Source organism: Desmodus rotundus, chromosome X, assembly GCF_022682495.2.
Source record: "Desmodus rotundus isolate HL8 chromosome X, HLdesRot8A.1, whole genome shotgun sequence".
NCBI lineage: Eukaryota > Metazoa > Chordata > Mammalia > Chiroptera > Phyllostomidae > Desmodus > Desmodus rotundus.
In genome coordinates, this window is record NC_071400.1 from 35,442,596 (window position 1) to 35,468,441 (window position 25,846).

Sequence of the window (25,846 nt, forward strand, 5' to 3'; positions counted from 1 at the left end):
TTTAAAATAGCAGGTGGAAAATCAGCCTTAAACTGGGATCAAGACATGTTGCAAAAACAGAAACACTTTATAGAAAATATAGAAATTTATAGCAAATTCGTCTAAAGAAGGAACAAGTATTCTTTCTTACAGGAAAGGAAGAGATATGAAAACTTAAAATGTTGACATATACCTCTCATAAAGCAAAAGAGAAAAACAGTGGAAGAATTAGAAGGTGAGGAGAAAGTTTTAAAAATTATACTGTCACCTTTTAAATGATTTATGGAGCAAGAGATGGAGAATGAGAATGAGAATAAATGAATGAATGAATGAGAATACAAATGAATTAATGGGCAAGTAGTTCAACTTTTAACCTCCTTTGACTCTAATATGTTTCCTCAGTGATAACTTTAAGAATACAATGCTTATTTGCTGAAGAAGTGAAGAAATTTGTCTTTAATGGGAAAATTACATCATGGCATATGTAGAAGGAGTAAAATGGTTTAATGTTTACAAATATGGCTTTAAAAATATAAATGGTCAATTATTTAGACTTCAAATAACATTTTTAAAACTACAAAATACTAATTTCTTCTCATGTGTTGTAGAAGTGTTAGCTGAATATTAAGCATACTGAAAGCTTGCTTTTGTGTTTTGAGTACTATAAGAACTCAGTGTGTTTAGAAGTAGTTTCATATTCAATTACATTGTTTAGAATTAATATTTAATTATGAGTATTTCTCTATTGAGTTTTATGATTTATTATAAAGCTAAACATAATGATTTAGAAGTATTAGTGATATGCTTCTTATTTCTATAAAAATAAAATGAGTCGGTATGGTCTTTTCTGTTCATATGAATGGTACCTATTCGCAATCAACCTATGTGGTAAGTTTGTAGGTATAGAAAATCTTGGTGGATATAAAGCAAATTAAAGTATTTAGAGAAAAAGGATCCTAAATATTATGTTGATTCAGCAAATATTTATTAAGTGCTTATTGCACTCCAGGAGCTATGCTCTTTGCTGGGAGTGTATAGATATAAACGACCCAGTTTCTGTCCTCAGTTAGTTTATTGTTTAGGGGAGACGGAGTTTTTCAGATAGTTTCAATTTAAATGCTACAATATTGGAATTCATATGGGAGAATAGAATGAAGATAGTCATTTCTAAATGAGGTATTTGAGGGAAATATGAAGAATTAGTATACGTGTGAGCTATTTACATACGGATCTAGGAGGGGTGAGTGAGATGAGATGAGACAGGGTTAATAGGGGGAGAGGGTGGGGAAGACGACAGCATTGTAGGCAGAGAGCACAGCATCATGTGCACAGTATCGGGAGTGCGTAACAGCGTAGTGTATGTTGGAAAACTACAGACAGCCTTGCATTATTGAAAGATAAGGGATAAGATTAAAAGTGGTAAAAAATGAGACTTGAGGGGGTGATACTAACACTAATAGCTAGCATTTTTGAAGGCTAGTTAATTTAGAGGGTGGGGTTTACAGTTCATATGGAAAATAATACAGTAATTAAGTAATAATACAAGAACACTTTTGCCCTATTCTGTACACCAGGCTTGAAGTGCATGATAATGCTTAATCTTGACAACATTCTTCTGAGGTCTCTAATCTCATATTCTTATTGCCCTGCCTACCTCCATGCAAAAAGATTCTACTCTGATGGCATGATCTTAGCAGTGTATACCATTAAATGTTGAATGGAGATACATTGTAATGTAGAAATGTCATTGGAAGGAGAGCAAATTCTCTACCCAGAGACTGCCAGAGGTGGCAATAACACACTCTTAGGCCTGGTGGTGAAGTTCACAAATCCAGAAGTGTTCCAGAGTTGATTCTCCTTGGGTTATGCAGATTTATGCTAACCACATTTGCAGGAGACTGTAATTTAACTAGAATGTTTTGAGGCAGTATAGACGTCGCCTAGCATATATGTGAGCAGTACATAGGGGTTTTAATGGCAACAAACACAATGTGAGTTAGCAGAGTGATGTGTTTGCCAGTATAGTAATAAAGTCTGAATTAATAGAGGTATAGTATTTCTAGATGAAGGAGGTGGAAGTCCTTTCCTTCCTTGCATTCATCAAACCACAGAGTACTTGAGAGAGAGAGACAGAGACAGACACACACGCGCGCATGCACACACAGAGAGAGATTGTGTGTGTGTGTGTGTGTGTGTGTGTGTGTGTGTGAGAGAGAGAGAGAGAGAGAGAGAGAGAGAGAGAGAGAGAGAGAGAGAGAAAGAAATGCTAAGCCATGCCACATGAAGATAAGTTGAAGCTGGTAGGTATACTTTATTGTGAAGGTGAGAGTGCTGTCTTCAAATAATATTTGCGTGGTTGTTGAGTTTATTCCTTGCGCTCAATCTGACTACCATGTCTCTTAGTTTAGACTCATATCATTAGTCCTGTGAATTACTTTAATTGTCCAAATTATAGAACATAAGAGAATCCACTCTGTCTAGCCTAAATAGAAAAAAAATGCTATTAAGATATGTATAGATATTAAGTACCTCTCTTGAATCAGCTAGTTTGCAGAAACAGGCTGCAGATCATTATAGGAATAACTTCCAGAACCACACAACTGCAAAACAGTCCAATTAAGGAGCTGTTGCCACCCAAAACCACGTGGTCAAACTGTCATGATAAAAAAGGTGCAGCTGCTGCCATCAATTCAATAACCGTATCACCTCTGTGACCAACCACACCAGCAAAATGGGTGGCTTACTAGTGGACTGCTTCTTTACGTAGTTCCCTTCTGAAGCTACACCTCCTATAAATGCATTTCATTGGTGGAAACTAAGCCATATGCCTGTACCCTGGTTGTAAGGGAGACTGGCAGATGTAGTTTTTTATAGATTCTTCCTTGGTTAGGCAGGACCGACACTGTGAGGGTGTGATGAATGTAGTGGGCATGTTCAGATGCTGCTGGGCAGGCACACATGACAGCAGAGCACTCTGGTCTGCTAGCTGGTCTCCTTACCCTCGCAGAGATTCTTCTCAGCCTTCAAGACTGAAATCCTGGTGAAGACTTTTCTGACCATTCCATCAGTCCTCTGTGTCTCCCAAGCATCATTTTCATATCTGTATTATAATTATTTCTTTACATTTCCATATTGCATACTAGACCATGAATTATTTATTTTTATTTAAGAAAGAACATTTACTAGTTAATAGGCATTGTCCCAAGTACTTCATAAATAACAGTTCATTTAATTTGTGGGTACTAGCAGACTTTTTTTTTATAATAAAAAATTTTATTTTAAAAAGCCAACTTCCATTCTTTTTTTTATTGTTACTGTTTTTTTAACTTTTATTGTTATTTAATTACAGTTGTATGCCTTTTCTCCCCATCCCTCCATCCCACCCCAGCTGAACCCCCCTCCTTCCCCACCTCCACCCTCCCCCTTGATTTTGTCCATGTGTCCTTTATAGTAGTTCCTGTAATCCCCTCTCCCCACTGGTAGTAGCAGACTTTGAAGATTGCACTCCCCTTGCCAGCCTAGCATAGCCCCCCTGGTGCATAGTATGTGTTCAGTAAATAAGTGATTCAAAATTAAGACAGTAGAGGAAAAAAATAATGACACAGTCCTGCCACGTTAGTGCACTATTACTATTTGGTTGTACATATTTAACATCCAGTCGTCCAAAGAAAACCTTAGCAAAAATCAAACTACCCAGACATGGGATGGGTGGCGCCTGCAGTGGTAGTGAATTCCCTGTTAGTTGAAATTGACACAGAACATAAATAAGTATGTGTGGACTACATCAAAAGTGCTATCCAACCTCATTTCTCTGATTCTACTCTGATTCAACAATGCTAAATATAGCCTATGAGGGAGAAAAAGAGGGAAAAGATGTCTTCTGATTTCAAGTAAGTCATTAACAAGTGTGGTACACAAATGAGAAATAATATAAGAAGATAGGAAAGTAGGGGTAGAGGCAGTGATAAAGGTGATCAGAGGGGTGGTCATATATATATTCATGCTAAATTAGTAAGTATTGACTGAATGAACCATCATAGGAGCCACTGCAGTAGGTACAAATTTAGATCATGAGATTCTGACTCAGTGAAGTTACTATTTAATTGATAGATGTAGTTTGATTACTTTTCATGAATCCTTTGTTTTTTCTTCCCACATTCTCACATATGATTCTTTGAAATAATTTTAATACTATTCTTCATTCATTAGTTTACTTGATTAGAAAAGGAAAACAGTAATGGCCAGAATTACTAAGAGAATAAAGGGAAAACTCAATTAAAAAATTGAGATACCATTTACATATCTTAATTCTACCCTCTAAAAGTGTTCAGTCTGTTTTTTAGTATATTCAAAGAGTTAGGCAACCATTACAACAGTAACTTTTAGAACATTTTTATCACCTCAAGAACGAACACCATACCCATCATTAGTCATACCCCAGTTTGCCCATCCCTTCTCCCCGGCTCCTGGCAACCATGACTCCACTTGCTGACTCTCTAGAACTGCCTATTCTGGACATTTAACATAAATAGAATCATGTTATATGTGTCTTTTGTGACTGGCATTTTTCACTTAGCATAATGTAATTTTTTTGATTCATTCATGTATCAGCATTTCATTCCCACTTATGGCTAAATAACATTCCATTATATGGACATATGAATTACATCTGTTTATCCATTTATCACTTGGTGGACATTTGGACTGTTTCTACTCTTTGGTGATGCTGCTATGAACATTCATGCACAAGCTTTTTGTGTGGACATATGTTTTTATTTCTCAGGTATAATAAGCTGGGTTATGTGGTAACTCTTTGTGAACTTTTGAAGAACTGCTAGACCATTTTCCAAAGTAGCTGCATCGTATCTCATTCTCAGTTTCTCCACATGCAAACCAACATTTATTATCATCTTTTTTATCCCGGCCATCCTAGTGGGAGTGAAGTGTTATCTCATTGTGCTTTTGGTTTGCATTTCCCTAATGAGTACTGATTGCATTTCCATAATGAATATGTACTTATTGGCCATTTTTATATCTTCTTTAGATAAATGTCTGTTCAAATCATCTGCCCATTTGTAATTGGTTTATTGTTGACTCCTAAGAGTTCTTATATATTCAGGATACAAATCCTGAATCAGACATGATTTGTAAAAATTTTCACCCATTCTGTAGGTGAAATCATTTCCAACTTGGTGACCCCCAAGAGTATGTTATTATTTTGCAAGGGTTAACATCAGTTTAAAAATGAAGAAAAATGATTTTTCTAGTGAAAATGTTACATATGTATCACAAAATAAAGGAAGATTCTCAACCAAATTAAAGCTTATTGAACCTTAAAACAACGTGTTCTTGTAACTGCACATTTTCCCCTCCAATGAGGGGTTTTTGTTATCCCAGTACAGCTGAGTATGTTTCTACCTTTTTCCCCCCCAAATCCAGCAGCTTCTCATGAATTTTTCTTCAGTGACATGTTACAGATATATATTTTCTTTTAATTTACAAATCATATTTGCTCATATAAATAATAGTGATCCTAAGGGAGCATACACCAAATACTAAAGTATGTGTTTATTATTTAGTGTTTATTTTTTGCTGTCAGGGTAAATAAAGAGCTTTGCAAAGGCTGTGTGATGTACATCTCTACTTATAAATTGCCAATTTATTCTGTAGAATAGTTAAAATTTTTTTTCATTCTCACTATTTGACTAGGTACAGATATGAACCATGAATATGTGGTAGATTTTATACAAGATTATGTTATCTAGAGTGGAAAATAATAGCAAAGTATCTACAAAAATAATTACTGTTGTTAGTCACAGCATGACTTACTATTTTAAGACAGAATATTAATATTTATTAATCACTTTTGAAGCTCTTAAGCAGAAATTTGCTAATGCTTCTAATAAATGTTCTTTTTAACAGGAGGACATGAACCTTAATGAAGAACGAAAAGCTCCTTTACGAAACAAGGATTTTACCACTAAGCATGAAATGGTTGTCCAGTATATTTCTGCTACAGCCAAATCTGTAAGTAGTCAGCTTTCCTGGCACCAACGTAATGAGCTTAGCGTCATCTGCTTAAAAATAAACAAACCTCACATCTTCAGGTTTTTGTCTCATTGTACTCATAGAGACTATTCAGAAAAAAATTATACATGTTTTTACACATTTAGTATATGTTTCAAAATTGTTTATAATTAGAGAGAATTCCATTAATAAACAGGACAGACTGAAGGCTCTGATAGAAGGTCCTGAGTTAATCCATTGAGTTTTGGGGCGGAGGTTGTTTTGTGCACTTATTAAAAATTGACAGCAATTTGCAGTTACTCCATTTACTATATAGTTTGTTATATGACAACTTTGAATTTTGAGGGAGAAGACACAAATATAGCCTAGTCACAAGCTTAAACGAAGTGTACAGTAAAGCTACATGTCTAGTGCGTGCTGGTATGAATGTTTTAATATTTTTAATGTGCAGTTTTGTTTTTTTCATTATTTTATGTTGTACTAGGTCAGCTGCCTGATAATTGTTATTGTACAGCTTAATTTGATATAAAGAAGGTTGTTTAATAGGATCTTTAGTCAAATCTGTGTGAGTCTGAAAAGATTTGAAAGTAGAGTTCATAGAAAAGACTTATCAGAAGGAAAAACATAGTGTTTTAATGGAATATGTTGCTTTGTTCACATCTTAAGGTACTTCCAAAAATAGTCTTCAGGATTGATTTTATTTTGTAAAAAAAAGAATTTTTGAAATGGGGAAATATATTGTTTATATTTCTATGAAGAAAAACATTTTCTTATGCAGAGATCATAAAATCACTGTGTATGTATGTGTATATTATGTGTGTGTATACACACAGACATGCAGTGATATTGTATGTGGTATGTATATTATTATATGTGTGTATACGTAAATAATGTATGTAGATGCACACTTACATTTAAAACGTGCATATTTTAAATTTAAAAAGTTCAATGGAGAAGAAAATATATATTCATTGGAAAATATATTCTAAAATTATTTGACTATCCTGTTAATGCTATTTCAGTACAGTAATTGTAGTGGCAATTCCTGATGCATTTTACCCTAATTCTACGATCGTATTTATTCCATATTATACTTTAAGCAAGCTAAATCTGAATGCTGAACTATTTAAACATAACGCATTGCAGCTCTGCCAGAGCAGAACAACAGCATGTTTTTTAATTTGCTTCTGGTATCCAAGGGCAGAAATATGTTTCGAGTGATAAGTGAAATTTGCCATGAGCGTTGTTTTCAATAGAATTAGGTGATGCATAGAGTTTTACTTTGAAATTCTGATGAATATCTCCTCATTTTGCACTCAAGTTATTGTTCACAGTAAAATGCTTTAGGAAAATGCAGGGTGTACATTCAGTGTTAGTTTTCAAATACCTACAGGCAAATACAGCAGTAAATCTATATAACCAGATCTGACTGCAAAGTACAGATAATAATATATGAATAATCATGCCATGTTTTTAATGAGATGAGTTTATTAGTGTTTGTGGCTCACTTACTGTTTTTGTTTGTGGAAGTGGGGCTGAATGTAATGAAGATTATATGAAGCTCTTCTCTTCACCTTTTGATTTTCACTCTGTTGCTGTGTAGAACGTGTTTTCATTTATTCTCATATTGTTTCCTTTTCAAAGGGCCAAAGAAATGCACACTTTAAGTTACATACTCATTTTTCAGATTAAAATGCTAAAATTTGGGGAAATGTGGGATGAGCTCTCTTGAATTGCTTTCTTCAAAAAACAGAAATTGAACGTTTCTAAAAAGACATTGAAAATTATGCCTGAGGCATTAACCTCAAAATCAGTACCATGACTCTTTATTGTATGACCTTTGTTTCATTTAACATATATATGAGCACCTGATACATGTACAGCCTTTCATTAGAGTTCTAAGATTAGACATTTTATTTGCTAATATTTTTCATGGAGCAAATATTATGATGAAAGAAAGCCTGTTAATAAGCATGTGTTAAGCTTTCTGACCTTGGGGAGACATTAATTAGTACTGTGTTTTCTGTTGTTAAAACAAAGAAAATTGCTTATGTAATTTCTTTTAGAAGGTGACAGGGATGTCATTCAGTGACAATCGTCTCCTCTTTTGACCTCTTCATGATTATGACAGTAAATTTACATAAATCGTAGCCCAATGTGTGGCCATTTACCTGTGTGTAACCAAGGTTTCCATCTTGGTTGCATATCTTATATTTTTTATGTTTACTTTTTCATTATATTGATATACTGATTAAAATATTTTCTCATTTAAAGTAGATTAGATTGTTAACTACATCTTTATGAAAATAATTTATAAGTAGTCAAAACTTTCATCTTGAAGTAAAAACAAAGTTAAGGGCTAGAGTCCCTGGTGGAAACATATTTTATAGTCACATGTAAAGCATGTGAGAATTATTGTTAAATTGAAACATAAATTCTACATTTCCCCCTTTAACACCTGCATTAGTCATTTTATATGGAATTGAAAAAGAAACAAATTATGCACTCAGTAAAAAATGTCCTTCATCCTCCTGAGTTCCTATAAGGACAGTAAAGCAAAATGAAACTATACACAGGTATGTGCTCAAAACCTGTTTCTAAAGCGAAGGACAGACTATTGTGTAATTAATGTTGCTAAAATTAGCATGCAATAAGAGAATATAAAGGAAATTAAAAGATAGTGAAAACTATTGCTTAGTTTTTCCCTTTTCAAGTCCCACAATAGAGAATGCTAAGTTATATGAATATTAAAGGAAAAAGTAGCTTGAGTAACTGTCAGTGATGAATGAACGTTAAATAAGGGAGTGGAGAAGAACCTTTTCTCTGCATCAGCTGGGCTTGTTTGCTTATGGTAGCAAGTGTGGTTCTGACCTGACCTAGGATGGTGGGTACATGTAGTCATTTAGCCAAAAGTAACCTGGAAGAGCCCATATTTTAAGCAAAAATATATGTTTTCAGAAATGGAAAACCAGGCTTTGTTAATATTGCCAATGTTGTTATATTGAGTAGAGGGCATCTTGCATATTATATCAGAACATCTTTTATAGGTGGATATGAGGAAAAAGTAGTCCCTGAAATCCTGACCTTAGTTTGCCACATGCTGGTGTCCTTATTAGAATATTAGGAAACCAGTTTATTTATAACTTAATCATGATCTTTGAAGTTGAGATTTTAAAATGTGTAAAATTATATTTTTAAAGACACATGAGCCCTTGAGAGGTATCATTGACTGGAAAAAAAATCTCAATAGGAAATGATTTCAAATAGTGTTACCAAATACATCTATAGATTTTTTAGATTGACCTGTGTAATAAGCAGTTAGAGTTTCAGTATATCTGTGTATGTGTTTGTATACATGCATTTTGGCTTTGCTTTAGCCATTATCAGATATTTTCTTTTTCGGGACTTCTTTTTCCAGGCATGGCCTGCATTTGCTGAAACAGCTGAATCCAAACATGACCAAACCAGTTTTTCTTAGCTTCCTTCTGCCAATCTAATCTGTTTGCCGTATGTGCTTTAGCTAAATGCAGTCATGTTGCAATCTGAATGAATCACTAAATGGGCCATATTCTGGCCATTTCACTGGGTATAATCCTGCCTTAATTGTTAAGACAGGCTGCATTCTTTTTTTAGTCTCATGTCAGTGCTAAATAAACAAGGGACAAATAAGACCTCTGTCTTTTTGGTGGGAGGAAATAATTTAGGTCAATAGCATATCTTTCAATTCAGAAGACTGTTAATGGCATCAAAGAGGCTTTTATTGAACTAAATAATAACTGCCTATAAATAGTCTGTCAAGGGAATATTTAAGAAAGCTGCTTCTCTATGTGGAGATTCATGGATTCCTCTGAAATAATTTACTTGGAAACTGTCATTATCTTTTTTGTATCTTGTGGTATCTTCTTCAATTTAGGATTCTTACTGGGATCTCAATTATATATGATTTTTATTTTTAAAGTACTAGCTGAAAAAATAGAACACATTGATAATCACTGTTATCAGATTAAAGGTTTTAGACTGTGGATTAGATTGCTTGATATTCAAGTGTAGAAATCTGATACAATAAAATTATGTTTAAGACTATGATTTTACTTCTTGCTTTTTGAAACACAAATCTGCTTCTCAAAAAGTCCCTCATCTCTCATCTATTATGAAAAGCTCAATTGAAGTTACAATTTTGAACTGTTTCCTCTTTATGAATATCTGCATGTTTAGATATAAAATGCTTCTATTTCATTACATTGTATGGAAAACTCTGATATTACAATAGAAATGCTAGGATGACCTAGAAAACTAGAATTATAAGCAATATATCTTTCTTGCAATTTTCAAGTCTAATATAAAATATTGTCTTAAATTTATAGAAATATAAAACATTCCCTAAAGTTAATTTCTTAATACGTGAGTTTGAATGCAACATATATATTCTAAAATACTTTATTTCAAATTTAACAGTATGCTTATAACAGGGAAAGAAAAAACGTACTATTTGGAAAAAATTAATTTTCTATTGATAATTTTTTGAGGGGCTATGGGCTGGTAAAATATCTGATGCCTAATTACACTTAATCATGCATTACTTGATATTTAGATTGCAATGTATGAGAATCCCATTATAGTACCTTTTTTAAAAAAATCCTCAAATTGTAATAATCTTTTATTTGAGAAATCTTATTCTGCAGACTTTACACATTTTTTAAATATGATAGAAATTAATACTGACAGATTTATTTTAGTCTCTAGATCTAAAATACTAAAAGCATATATAGGATTAGCTATTTACTAATTTACTAAACGCTTCTGTGAAAATCTTCTAATTACTAATACTGTTGATATTTGTTTTTTTGTTCTGTTTTTTGTTTTACACCATAACCACTCTCCGTTGACCACTGCATGCAGATAGTTGGAAGTAAAGTTACGGTGAGTACAAAGGATGTGTTTTACCCTTAGATATGAATTTGTGCTTTTCAGAAGTGAGTTTTCTTTTAGTATTTTATATGTCTGTTTATTCTTTTGATGTGTATTTTACCAATGCAGTGACATGAATATTAAGAAAGGGTGATTAGAATTTAATGACAATTATTTTTCCTGTGGTCTTGGGAAATGTTTTAGAACTATAACATGTTTGTATACTTTGTCTTAGAAAATTTTACATTTCTTTGGAATTGTGCCTGTGGCAGTCTATGATTCTGATGAAATTGCATGTTTTACCTCAGTTTCTTTAGATGGCAGGGAGAGACTCCTAAAATATTGGTTTATGCTTACTGGAATTCGTTTTCAAATATCTCACTTTGATTTTAGTATTACTGAGCACATAGCATGGTGCAAACAACCCTTCATATTTAGTCAGGAGGCCTAGGTGATTGTCTTTGTTGGGTGCTACTGATCAGCTCTGTGAATTTGGGCAAGTCATAAAATTTCACTGTGGTTCAGTTACTAAATGGATAAATTGAAATTATCGTATTGCATTATCTTTTAAGAGTCACTTGCTAGAACCAAGATGGCGGCGTAGGTAGACACACTGCACCTCTCACACAACCAGAACTGACAGAAAATTGAATGGCAGGGAAGTCCCAACACCAAGGAAATAAAAAATAAGCATTCATCCAGACCAGTAGGAGGGGCGGAGAGGACTTGCGTGGCCATGGTGGGACTGAGACTGGCGGAGTGTGGGACGAATGGCACAGGCAGTCCGAGCACTAGCAGACCCAGCGGCCCCACATTTGTGCACAGATAAACCAGACAAACGGAGGGGAGCGAAGCAGACCGAGCAACCCAGGCAAACCTCTGATTGAAAACGCCTGTGGGGGTTGGGGTGGCAGCAGGAGAAACCCCCAGCCTCACAGGAGAGGTCGTTGGAGAGACCCACAGGGGCCTAGAGTGTGCACAGGCCCACCCACTCGGGAACCAGCACCAGAGGGGCCCAGTTTGATTGTGGGTACCGGAGTGAAAGATTGAGATCCGGTGGAGAGGGGAGCGGGCGCCATTGCTTCCTCTCGGCCCCTCCCCCACGTACAGCGTCACAGCGTAGGGACCAGCATTACCCCACCCGGTGAACACCTAAGGCTACGCCCCTTTGAGTAACAGACGTGACAAGACAAAAAAAAAAAAATGGCCCAAATGACAGAACACTTCAAAGCTCCAGAAAAAATACAACTCAGTGAGGAAGAGATAGCCAACTTATCGGATGCACAGTTCAAAACACTGGTTATCAAGACGCTCACAGATTGGTTGAATCTGTTCGAAAACCAGATGTAAAAATGAAGGGTATGCTAAGAGAAACAAAGGAAGATGTACAGGGAACCAATAGTGATGAGAAGGAAACTGGGACTCAAATCAATGGTGTGGACCAGAAGGAAGAAAGAAACATCCAACCAGAACAGAATGAAGAAACAAGAATTTGGAAAAATGAGGAAAGGCTTAGGAACCTCCAGGACATCTATAAATGTTCAACATCCGAATTATAGGGGTGCCAGAAGGAGAAGAGGAAGAACAAAAAATTGAAAACTTATTTGAACAAATAATGAAGGAGAACTTCCCTAATCTGGCAAAGGAAATAGACTTATAGGAAGTCCAGGAAGCTCAGAGAGTCCCAAAGAAGCTGGACCCAAGGAGGAGCACACCAAGGCACATCATCATTACATTAGCCAAGATTCCACAGAAGGAAAGAATCTTAGAAGCAGCAAGAGAAAAGGACACAGTTGCCTACAAAGGACTTCCCATATGACTGTCACCTGATTTCTCAAAAGAGACCTTACAGGCAAGAAGGGGCTGGAAAGAAATATTCCAAGTTATGAAAGGCAAGGATCTACATTCAAGATTGCTGTACCCAGCAAAGCTATCATTTAGTATGGAAGGGCAGATAAAGTGCCTCTGAGATAAGGTCAAGTTAAAGGAGTTCATCATCACCAAGGCCTTATTATATGAAATGTTAAAGGGAGTTACCTAAGAAAAAGATAAAAAATATAAACAGTAAAAATGACAGCAAACTCACAGTTATTAATGATCACACCTAAAACCAAAACAAGAGCAAACTAGGCAAACAACTAGAACATGAGGGCTGTCAATAAGGGAGTGGGAGGGGGATAGGTGGGTAAAGGTACAGAGAATAAGTAGCATAGATGATAGGTGGAAAATAGACAGGGGGAGGGTAAGAATAGTGTAGGAAATGTAGAAGCCAAAGAACTTATAAGTATGACCCATGGACATGAACAATAGGGGGGGGAGTGGGGGAGGGACGGGGTGGGCAGGATGGAGTGGAGTGGGGGGGGAATGGGACGAATGTAATATCATAATCAATAAATATATTTAAAAAGAAATTAAAGAAAAGAATCACTTGCTGTCTTTTAAAGTCGTTATATTCAAGGCACTGTATTTCAGTGTTATAATTACATGATACACCAAAATGACCTGTGTTGTAATTGAGAGGTATTTGTAATTACCTTGCCTTTATGGCTAAGCAGTCTGTAGCAGGAAACATCTTCAACATCACCATGTACTGTGGTATCTAGAATAATGAATGTATTTCATATTTCTCTTGCTTTAAAATTTTCTTCTTTTCTCTTTTTTTTTTCAATTCAATGTGACCTTTTGAGGAAAAAGCCACCAGTCTTTTGAGATAATTAAAAAAATCAGCACATGTTTCTTTAGTGCTTATTATGCACCAAGAGCTGAGCTAGGTGCACTGATAATTGGAAAATAAGAATCAGATAAGATGTTTTAGTTTCAATAATATACGTTGAAATAATCAAAGCTTAAATTATATGTGCTGATTTGAAGTGTACAGCAGGTCCTTGAATAACGTTATTTCATTTAGCATCATTTGATTGTTACATTGATGAGATGGTATAGGAACTTAACACTTGTTTATATCTATTAGAGTATCGTAAAATTGGTTTTGCTATATGTTGTATCACTTAAAGTTGCAATTTCCAAGAACCTATCGATGATGTTAAGTGAGGACACACTGTAATAGGATTTCATAAGCGGGAGACAGAAGTAGTCTTAGAATAATTAGAGAAAACTCCATGAATATTTCTGGACTTAAACTGGGCTTACAAGAATTGTTAGTTATGATGGCTGGGATTTGACTAGGGAGAGGAGACTATGAAGAAGTTCCCAGATTTGGGAATATTCAATGCAAAGGCTTGAAGAAGGAACCAAATTATGTTTGGGGAGTGGCACGGGAAATGGGAAAGCAAGAGATGAGGTTGACTTTGCTGAAACAAAGAATATTTATTGGAAAGAATAAAAAGTCAAGTTGTAGGAGGATATTGAAGTATAGGCAGACTATTAGAAATTAGTTTTGAGATCAGTTAAGCAGGGTTTAAGAAAAATAAACTTGATAGTAGTAGGTAGGCTGGATTAGGCTAATGGTTCTCAATCTTGAAAGTGTATCAGAGTTTGAGAGATCCGAGATGGCAGAGGAGTGAGTGGAAATTACACTAACCTCCTCCCAGGACCAATATGGAATTACAACTCAGTTGTGGAGAAATTATCTGGAATAAACAACTGAACAATAGTGGGAGAGAAGTCTGATAACCATGGACAGACAGAAGAAACAGCTTCAGCAAAATGTGACTGGTGGGGGATATGGTGGAGATGCAAGAGGGTGGCTGGGCACCCACAGGCAGCCACTGAGTGCCAGAGAGATGTTTAAGTGGCCTATTGGAACCTCCTGAGATGTGTAAGGTCTAAACCCTAAGCTGGAATCCCCAGCCTACAGTACCAGAGCCCAAAAAATACACAGATCACATCCAGCTGTGAAAAGCGGCAGGGTTGCTCTCTGCCAGAGATGGGCGCCTGGAGATGCAAAGAGCCGTTTAAAGGGCTAATGCATACATTTTCATTGGCAGCCACTTACCCTGGGCCCTGGCAAAGGGAGCAGGGTAGAATGGGTGAGAGACACCTGAGGAGAGACTGGGGAAGGAAGCTCTGGGGAGAGAACTGAGAGACTAGCCTCAGGGATCCCAGTGCTGAGTCACCCCCCATACCGTAGCAGCCATCCTGCTCAGGTAGACCACTCCCCTCTGAGGAGCAGCAGCAAGAGGGGAAACAATAGCCCTGACACCAGGAGGGATTCTGCCCCTCCCTATGGTGCTTAAGCCTGATTGCTGAGTGCAGAGTGACTAGATTAACAACTGAGACAGCCACAGACAGTTCCCTGGTAGTCTCAAACAGGCTACCTAAGGTTAGACAGTGTCACCATCTGACATCACCAGAGGCACACCCAGAAAGGAAAAACAGTGGTCAATACTACATGCTACCAAGACAAAATCCCCCACGGTTTTCTCCATGATTTGCGATATTTTTTTCCCTGCATAGCTTTTTAACATTCATTTCTTGTCCTTCAAGTTTGTGCATATTCACTAGATTTTATATTATAATTTATTTCAATTCATATATTTTGCTCTTCCCCTCTCTTATCACATTATACTCTCTACTTTCCTCTTATTATTTTCATTTTAAATTTTGTTTTCTCTCTTGCTACAACTTATTTCCATTCTGCACTCTTACTATTTCTCCCCTGTCCAGCCTCTCAAAACCAATTTTCTTGTCAGTGGTCACTTCACATCCTTTTTCCCACTCTTGAAAGACCCACATTCTCTCTTCACCTTTAGCACTCTTTGCTTGTTGGTTGTGGATAGGGTAGTTGTTGTTGCATTTTTTCCATTTTATCTCTAGAACTTCACTATTATTGTATTTTAAATCTCAAATTTTACCGTTTCCCTCTCCTTTTTGTCTCAGATTTTAATTTTCCCTTGTTTTAACCTGTTTTTTCTTTTTTTCTTTCATTTTGCCCTTTCTTTTCTTCTTTTTTTCTTTTCATATCAAATTTTAATATTTTTCTGTGTTAGCCTAGTTTTTCTTCATCATTCTTAGTAATTCCTCTCCCCCATCATTTCAAAATCACTTTCGTTTCCTCTAGACATCTCTTAAACTTTTCTTTCTTTTTTCCCTCTTATTCCCATCCCACCTATATTAATTTTAGCTTATTTGTTGTTGATAGTGCTGTGGTGGAACTTTTTCTCCAATTTAGGCCTATTTTTTATTATTACTTTTTATTTCCTTTTTCTTTCTCTCTGTCAATTTATTTTATTTTTTTTTAATTTCTGCTTAAACCTAATACAATATGCTTCCCTTCTCTCACTCCATTCCACCTTCTTCATTCCCTTTTTTATTTACGATGTAAATTTTACTTTGTCTCTTTGTATTGTTCCAGTTTCCTACTTTTATTAGTGCTCCTCTCTCTATCCTCTCAAAATCATTTTTCTTTCAGTAGGTCATCTCATATTTGCTCTCCTTTCTTATAGTAGTCTTAATCTCTTTACACCCTTATTAGTACTGGTTCACTTGTTGACAGTGCCACTGCTGGTGGGAGTTATTTTTGCAGGTGTGGGTTTGTCTCCTGGACTTTGTGGTGTTGTTCTGGCAGCACCTGCACAACAGCACACAAGACATGGTGGGCAGAGTGAGCTCCAGTCAACCAGCTGGAGGGAAGGTCCCACAAAAGAATGATCCAACAACAATCAAACCCAATTACACCCAGAGAACTAGCATAAAAGGCATAAAGGGCATCCCAAGAGCATCAAGTTCACGTGATCACTGTGACTGTACCACTGAATCTCACAGGCCTCCTACCATAGAAGTTCACAAAGTCAGGACGTCAAAGTAGATCAATTTAAGAAACCTGCATGATTTTGTTAACCAATGTCACCCCAATAAATTCAATTAAAATAAATAAATAAAAGGGGGAAAAAACAAACAGAAGCAAATAAGAAAAGTCTCCCAAATAATGGGAAGGCAAAGAAACAACCTCCAGTTGAAAGGAAAGGAGGAAGTCTCAGAAAGAATGCTAAATGAAATAGAGGCAAGTCAACTATCAGATACTGAGTTCACAACAGTGGTTACAAGGAAGCTCAATGAAGTCACTGAGAATTACCAAAAACTACAGGGAAGCTATGAGGAACTTACTACAAACTATATCAGCATGAAAAAGGACATAGAAACAATCAACAAGGGCCAAGAAGAAATGAAGAATACAATTTCTGAATTAAAGAACACAGTAGAAGGAATCAAAATCAGGCTGGATGAAGCAGAGGATTGAATCAGTGAGCTGGAGGACACAGTAGAAAAAACTCCCAAAAAGAGCAAGAAAAGCAAAAAAAGACTCAAAAAGAACAAAAAGCGTTTAAGGGAACTGCAGGACAACATGAAACATCATAATATCCATATAATTATGCTCCTGCTCTTAAAATATTAGGTCTAATGGGGAAGACAGACAGGGAAACACAATAAAGGCAGGGCCTGAAGATGCAGTGTATTAAAACTTGCAAAGTGGCTTTCCCATCAGCCACGGGAAAAGTTTCATTTTGTCTGAGAGTGTTTTGAAAGACAGTAAGTATAATGACATAGGTGTTACGATTGATCTGCAGTTTAAACTATTTCATACCCATTATCTTATCTATGACTTGCTTCTTACAAAGGAGTTTAGAAATCCTGCAATAAATGGAGGGAAATATAGGAATCACCTTGTAGAGGAAGTGATGAGGGAGTAGTTCTAGAGGTTAAGGTGGGAGGGGTCCCTAAAGGAAGAAGTTTTTTGTTGTTGCTTTGAGATTAGAGAGAGGAGCAGAAAAACAGTATTTAAAATGACTCTGGTCAAAGTCAGCTAAAAATTGGCTTATTTTTTCATGGTCTCATTAATCTTTACATGGTGAGAAGTATTCATTGATAAAATTGGCAGATTAGAATTTCATAGCAGTGTCCCAGAGACTAGAGTTTCTAGAATAAGCACTTTAAGTATCATAGTTGCCTGGAAATTACAAAATGCATGATGTAGAAGCCAGATTGAAATTGGAAAAATGAAATAAGTAATGAAATAGGTCTGCATGGCCCTGTCTTTCCTTTGTCTATTCAGTATTGATTAAAAGCAGAAATGGAGGCATTTGAGTCCTTTCTGCTCTTGAACTACCATCAGTTTTACTTTTCACTATTCTCCTTTATACATTTTACTTTAAAAATCAGGCTGGAAACCCCTCTTCCCACATGGACAGAAACAAGGGGGAGGGTGGAGGCAGGGGAGGGAGGTGGGTTCAGATCAGGTGGGGTAGAGGGATGGGGAGAAAATGAAGACAACTGTAATTGAATAACAATATAAATTAAAAAAAAATCAGGCTGGAAAACTGCCTGTTTAATGAACATAACCAACCTCTTATCCTCATGCAGTCTTGCTTCTGACTTTGCTCATCTGACTTTTGTTTTGTTTTGTTTTGTTTTTTTGGCACAGAACGTTTTCCTTCTTTTGTGAACCTTCTGCCCATCCTCTACAGCTCTTCCATGAAACCTATCCTGACTCCCACCCTGCCCCCACCCTGGTTTCTACTTAATAATTTACCCGAATTTCTGAAAGCACTGTCTTTTTCGTGTCATATGGAATCACTTTCTACTTCATCTTATACTTTCTATTACATTATACATTCCTTAAGGGCTTCTCTTATAATATTCCAATTTTACATTATAGCAGTGATTTTCAACCTTTTTCATCTCATGGCACTTATAAACTAATTAGTAAAATTCTGTAGCACACCAAAAATATATTTTTTGCTGATCTGACAAAAAATTAGATATAATTTTGATTCATTCACACTGGATGGCTATTGTGTTGGCTGTTGTCATTTTCTTTGACAAGCTAAGGGAAAAGAGGTCAGTGCCCTGACTAAACAGTCAGGTATTGCATGTTGTAAAAATCCTTGTGCTGCACAAATTGAAAATCGCTGAGTGTGGGAGGGGGGTGGGCGGGGCAAGGGAGGGTAATGGGGGAAAAATGGGGACAACTGTAATTGAACAATGATAAAAAATTTACAAAAATCACTGATTCATAGTACTGTATAAGCCTTGAATAATACTGTCATCCTATGAGTCTGTGTTTTTATATCTGTAGTATAGACTCTATGAAGGGATGAAAATTTTAGTAAAGGTCCTGGGTTTAGAGGCAAAAACACCTGGGTTTGGTTTCCCACTCTGCTGCATACAAGCTGTGTGACCTTAGATAATTGACTTGACCTCTCTGAACCTTAGTTTTCCCATTCATAAAATGAGGATAACAATCTAAATTCAGGATGCTTTTGGAGTTTATATTTTAATATACTTAACATAAAGAGACTTGTGAATAGTAGGTCTAAATTATATTTTTTTGTTAAATGTATTTATTTCTTCAAAATACTTGGTATGAAAAACATAACAAGGAGATGACACAGTAAAATTAGAGTATGAACTAGTATTTTTTTAGTGAAGTATTCAAGGTGTGTGCTATTTGGTAGCATTTATTCTGGGTCAAGAATGGTGGGAAGATTTAGCTGGATGGAAAAAGGAAAATACTGCACCTGTTTATTGGGAGCTATGTGTTTTGTGTGTAGATTGTTGATTGGCTTTGAGAAAATAATTGTGTATGGTCTCAAGACAATATTGACAATGTTATTTTAAAGATTTAATAAGATTTGTTATGGATACCATCTATAAAGGGAAATGATAAAATATCTTCCTATAGATATCTTGAAATAAGCAAAAGAGAATTTGGAGTAGGGTAGAGATAGAAAGAACTGAATGACATTTTTAATGGTTTCTAGTTCTAAATAACTGTTGTACAAGTTTTTGAACCAAAATAAATTGTTTTTATTATTTAGTAACACATTGCATAAAACAGATTTAGAAAACAGTGGAAATGATTGATTTGATTTTCACTGGAAGCTAGGAATAATCTATCCACAGATGGAAAAATCACTATTCTTCTTTGGAGAAAAACAAAGAATTGACATGATTACATATGATAATTGGAAAATAGAATTACAATAGCCAGACATTACAATGTTAAATATAATGTAATTTAATGACATAAATAGTTGAGTGCCTAGTGCAGCAGTAGGATTTTTGGGGGATGATATTTGTTTTGGCATCAGAAAGACCTTAGTTTGAATTTCTGATTCAGCATTCATTCATTTGCTGGGACTTTGTTAACCTCTCCAGCCACAGTTTCATTCCTTTATTGAACAAAAAGATACTGGTTACCTATTCTATGCCAGGCACTATTCTTGCTGCTCAACTGATGAATCATACAGTTAAATTCCTCATGGAGCTTACATTCTAGCTGGGGAGATGGACAGTAAAACACATACCAATTACAATGACAGGGGGTGGTAAGTGCTATGAAGGAGGATAAACATGATGAGAGAGCTGTGATCAGGGATGTGCTATTTTAGGTAAGTGATTTCTCTCAGCAAATGGCATGGAAACATAAATTGGGAAGATCGATGCAAATATCTAAGGAAGAGGCTTATAGGCAGAGAAAATATTAGGTGCCACGGCTCTGAGGGAGGAGTGTGCTTTGAGTATTTGAAGAATATCAAAGAGGTCACTGTGTCTGGAGTGGGGTGAACCATGGGAAGTGGTATTTAGTAACCAGCCCAGGAGCTAGTGAAGGTGACTAAAAATATAGGTTAATCATAGTAGTGGGTTGTAAATTTGGAAAGGTGGTTTAAAGTCATTTTCAAAGGAATATGCCGAGGAGTTGTGAGGAATCCTGGAAGGTTTTGAGCAATGGCATGACAAAATCTGAGCAAATGGCAACATTTGGGGGAAGATTAATGGAGCAGTGAACATTGGAAAGGTTAGACACTAGGGCAGGGAGATCAAGCTGTGGGTTGTTGAAGTAGTTTGATTAAGAAGACCCTGAACTGGAAAGTGGCTACTAAGAACTTAATGGTGGGTGTGGATGGGAGAGAGAGGTTGTGAAAGTGGAGTATCTCAGCCTCAGCAAATGACTGAAAAGGCAAATGATACGTGTGTGAATCAGTAATGACTGAAATTTCAAGCATGAGTGATGGACGTGATGGTGACTTCCGCATTCATAGAGAAGTCAGGGGGAAGACTGAGTTTGGAGGAAAAGATGATGAGTTCAGTTAGACATGTCAATCAGGGGGGAAATTAGTAACATCACAAAAACAGCAAAAAGTTATCACCAAGAAAGAACATTTCATTAGCACTTGCACCATTAAGAGTAGAATTTAATAGTTTGATTCTCTCTTTCAGTCTCTGACATTTACTATTTTAAATATGCTCTCAGCACATTGCTGTTGAACATAATGTTGTTTATCATCCTAATACCATTTGCCTATTTATAAATGGAAACCTTAGTATCTGTTCTAGGCAGTGAAGGCCATGTGCACTTCTAGTTGGCTCATTGGACCCTGACAGAAAGGAGCTGATTATTTTCTTGGCCGGTAGCATTGCTCACCAGATAAGCCATTTTACATAATCGAGATGTCACATTTGTGCCTTTTGCTGTGTTTCTTAAATAATGTGAATCAAAATACAACCCCAATGTAGGTGGAGGTTAGATACAGATTTATGTTTCTTAGCCGTAATTGGGGCATGGGAATCATGGGCCCTGATTGAGTGACTATTGCAGAACCTTTTTTAGCCAAATGAATTTGTTTGCACTGGCTGGTGAAGAAGGTCAGACTGAAAGAAAGATCCTGTTAAAAGTATAAGTGTATGGCCAAGCTCAAAGTAATAAATTCAAAATGCTACTGATGTGTTCCTATTATAAGCCACTAGTAATCATAATAGTCATAAAATACCACTAAGTGTGATGGTATGTATTTGTGGGTTGTGAAGCTGCTATTGCATTATTACATTGAAGTTTTATTAGTTTACTGCTTCCAATAGTGTCTTGATGGTTACTTCATTAATGTTAAATTTATGTCAGGCCAATTATTTGAATAATCCTGAAAGATCGAATAATCATAAAAGTCAAATCTTATTTGCCTTTAAAAAAATTGTATAGTCCAGAAGGGGGAGACAAAACATTGATTACTGAAGGTTGAAGTAACTGCTTCATGATAAAACATGGCTTTCTTGCTCCACAATTTGATTGCTTTTTTCTTACGGGCTTAGAAATTGTAGGATCATTGCTACTGTAAAATACTTAGTTTTATCATGGTAACAATTTTGTTCAAAATCTAAATTCAATCAGAGTAAGATGATCAATGGAATTATTTTCAACTAGTAGAAGAACTCATTTGGTAATCAGATGAAAATAAAACCTGAGATTGTTTAATGATGGTATATTATAAGTGATCTTTTGAAAATAGCACAAGCACTATGAAAGTTCCAATTCCGGTCTTTTCTAACTTCACATTCATTAGGTGCAAGGAGTAGCTACCTTTCCATTTCCTTATGTTTCAATACTGCAAGCCAGCTCATATATTATACTTGTTTTCGATCAGAGCATCTACGTATGTTTTGAAAGGTTTTATTATTTAACGCTCTATCCATTCTTAGAATAATTTCTTATCAGTCCCTCTCTTTCTGGTGCATTGTCATAAATTACATTATTTCATCCTGCCAAATTAAGTTCATTGTTTAAGGAATGCTAAGACAATGTACATTATAAAATATTAGCAAGTCATCTCACTTTGGGCATTTAAAAACATGTGAAAGACAGTATGAATATTGACTTTCTGTTTAGACATATATTTTGTAAACTGATTACATTAATGCTTATGAGAATGGGGTACTTTGTTTTATAATATATCCTGATACTGGAAACAAAAAGATGTACTTTTCATGTAGGATTCTACACTGAAAATTTATTTTCTTTGTACTTTGATTGTGATCATGTTAGAAATTTCTATTGAAGATATTTCTCTGTGTGAATAATCAGATAAAAGAATACATTTGAAATCTGATGCTTGATTTAAGACATTGAAAATGAGTGCAGCCATTGTTTCATTGCATTGATTTTTGTTTTTTTTACTTTCCAACTATGGTAAAAATTTTGATTTGCCATACAGCACAAGATAATCACATAATAAGTGTGTGTGCATGTGTGTGTGTGTGTTTGCTTTCCTTGTTAAGCAATAGTCTCTGTACTATGTATCTTTTAAGAGCGCTGTGCAGTTTTCTGTTGCCATTACAAAACTTACGCTGGCCCGCAGCCACAGGGAGGTTTTTTATGATGTAACGCTTTTTTGATCCAGGTAGTCTGGGCAGCCTGAGAAAAAGTGGGAACAATAAGATTAGGATCAATATTAAAGAGTTAACGTACTATGTATCAAATTTTGGGCTTTTTTCTTACATATTTGATTCCATTTCCCACTGTAGTTAATTAAGTTTCTTTTATCAGCTTATCTGTTAGGAAAGGACTGTTTGGTTGAATGAGATTTGGCTCCATTGAATGGGTAAGGGCAGAATAGTATCATCTTTAATATGCCACCTTAGACTTTTAAAGTGGTTTAGAATTTTTAAAGCCCTTTCACGTATTTTCTCATTTGAGCTACATATTACATGTATTTCTGTAGGTTTGTGTATCAGTTTTTCAGGAAGACATTGCCTCCATTCCCATATTCCTGGGGTCTGGTCTTATCACATGGAATTTTTTTGAATAGTATGCACTGGCCAAGGTATTTCCCATCCGTGGTCAACAGATGCTTATAACTTGAATTAATATGCTTGCATGAAGTGCTTGGTGGGCCTGCATCTCTAACTGTCATGTGACTAGTAATATTTAAGGTAAATGTCTTTGCCGTGGTCACCATAGTTCAGATACCAGGATTACTAAATAAATTGCATATGCAATTATAATTGCAACCAAAGTTACCAAACAAAACAATAAAGAAAACATAAGTGAATTTTAAGAGCATCAATTAAAAAGATATAGAAAGCTTTCTGAGTTCAGTTTTTATGCTGACCTGTTTGTAAATTTGTACTCATCTGTCATGGCTCCTTTCTTCAGTGAACTTGTAATTTAAGAAAATAATTGCTTGTACAATGTAATTATTGTGCTCCAAGTATAGTAACTACTTTGCTTCAGGTAAATCATCTGTTTTCATTGATGATGAAAGTTTTTTGGCAGAGTGATTTTGCAGTCAAAGAGCTCTTTTACAAACTGTGATGGGCAACTGCATCCTAGATATTTGTGTGTGTGTGTGTATCTATTTATCCATCTGTCTATCCTCTCAAATTTAAATTAACATAGGTTTCACTGTGTTTGAAAACTGAGACATTTTAAGAGAACTGAGACTTTTCCTCAAAATCATCTAAAAGGACACTAAGTGCCTACGACTGTGCTAAGCCAATTCCATGTAAAAAGTTAACTTAATCCTCATAACAATTATCACCCCATATTAGAGCTGAGAAAAATGAGGCTTAGAAAAGCTAGTACATTGCCTGGAATTGCACAGTAAGTAAGCGTTCTCCCAGGACTTGAATCCAGTCAGACTGACCTCAGAGCTTGGCCTCTTAACCCAAACCTAAGAATTTGGTGGATTCCAGGCAGTCGTGGATAATAATCATCACCGTGGATGCTTACCTTTTTTAACATTGTTACTATTTAGTCCTTCACCAAGGTGACTGTTATCTTTTACCAGCTGGAACCTGCTTATAGTCACATTGACATGTAGATAGAGCCCTGCTTGTGGGAAAGCTACTACTCTATCCCGGAGAATTAAGTAGCTCTCTGCACATGTTGCTCTATGGGACAGAAATGACTGAACAGACATGGTGTATGTGTTCTCATAGCAGGGATTCACAAACAGGTAACATTAACTCATGTAAACAGAACATACTGAGCAAGTTAAATGTGAGGAAAGAGATACCACTGCTTTACGAACCAATCACATATTTTAAAAATCCCATTTTTAGCAATGGCCTTTATTTCCTTTTAAGCCATTTTCCCTGTATCTAAAATAGATTAAACACTGTGTCTCTTCAAGTTTTATATGGTTGCTGTTCCTTTATCTTGTACACTCTTGCTTTTTATAAATAATTTCAATTAAATATTAATTTTGTTTAATTATTACTGTGTAATTAAAATGCGTATAAGCTGTCAAAGGTCAAGGACTGTGTCTGAATATCCTTAGACATTTAAAAATACACTAGGCTAGCCCTGGCTGGTATAGCTCAGTGGATTGAGTGCCAGCCTGTGAACCAGAGGTTCGCTGGTTCGATTCCCAGTCAGGGCACATGCCTGGGTCGCAGGCCAGGTCCCCAGGAGGGGTCACATGAGAGGCAACCACACATGGATGTTTCTCTCCCTCTCTTTCTCCCTCCCTCCCTCCCTCCTCCCTCCCATTCTCTCTAAAAGTAAATAAATAAAATCTTGAAAAATAAAAATACACTAGGCTATAACAGTCATAAAATAAACATCCTTTTCTTCAGTCTCTACATATTCACAAGTCCTCTGACTCTGAACTGTATATAAACTGAAATGTAAAAGCTGCTGTTATAACGCTTGTCAAGAACAGAAGTCTTCTTCTGTTGGAAAATACAATGTACTATCTTAAAAACTTATTTTTTTCAAGAATAAACTAAATTTCTCCTGTGGCAGTTCAAGGCCCCTTTTCCCTTGATATGTTTCCCACTTCCACTGAGAATGATTGTCCATCATCACCCATGCAATCTGTCTTAGGTTTAAGTGGTCCTTCAACTTCTTCTTCTCCCACTTGCTTTAACTTTCCCTTCTAGTCCTGCCTTCTTTTTTAATTGGCTTGGGACTGTACAGTTTGGGGCCTCAAAACCGTAAGTGTTAATTGATGATACTTCCAATCTGAATGCTTTTATTTTCATTTTACTCAGTCTGTTTGTATTGTGTGTGTTTGTAGTTCCTTAGTTTTAGTGGTGGTGCTGCTATTGATACCGCTATTGTGATTTCTCTGTGCAGATGTGACTAAAAAAATACTGAGAAGGATCCTTCCCCACCCCATATCCCATTTTCCCCTATTGTCTGGGAAACTCCCAAAACTTCATCATACCAGCTAGAAACATTCTGGATGTTCACCTG

The 25,846-nt window shown here is 35.9% G+C and overlaps 1 protein-coding gene across 4 annotated transcripts in view; it reads left to right on the plus strand.

Moving 5' to 3' along the window:
* Positions 1-25,846, plus strand: part of DIAPH2 (diaphanous related formin 2) — an 876,560-nt gene that overhangs the window by 71,773 nt on the left and 778,941 nt on the right. For 3 of the 4 annotated variants that reach the window (XM_053916890.1, XM_053916891.1, XM_053916893.1), the window contains 2 exons: positions 5,902-6,006; positions 10,906-10,926. In XM_053916890.1, coding sequence (XP_053772865.1) covers positions 5,902-6,006; positions 10,906-10,926 — 126 coding nt within the window. The remainder of the gene's footprint in view (positions 1-5,901; positions 6,007-10,905; positions 10,927-25,846) is intronic. The other variant, XM_053916892.1, reaches the window with a different exon arrangement.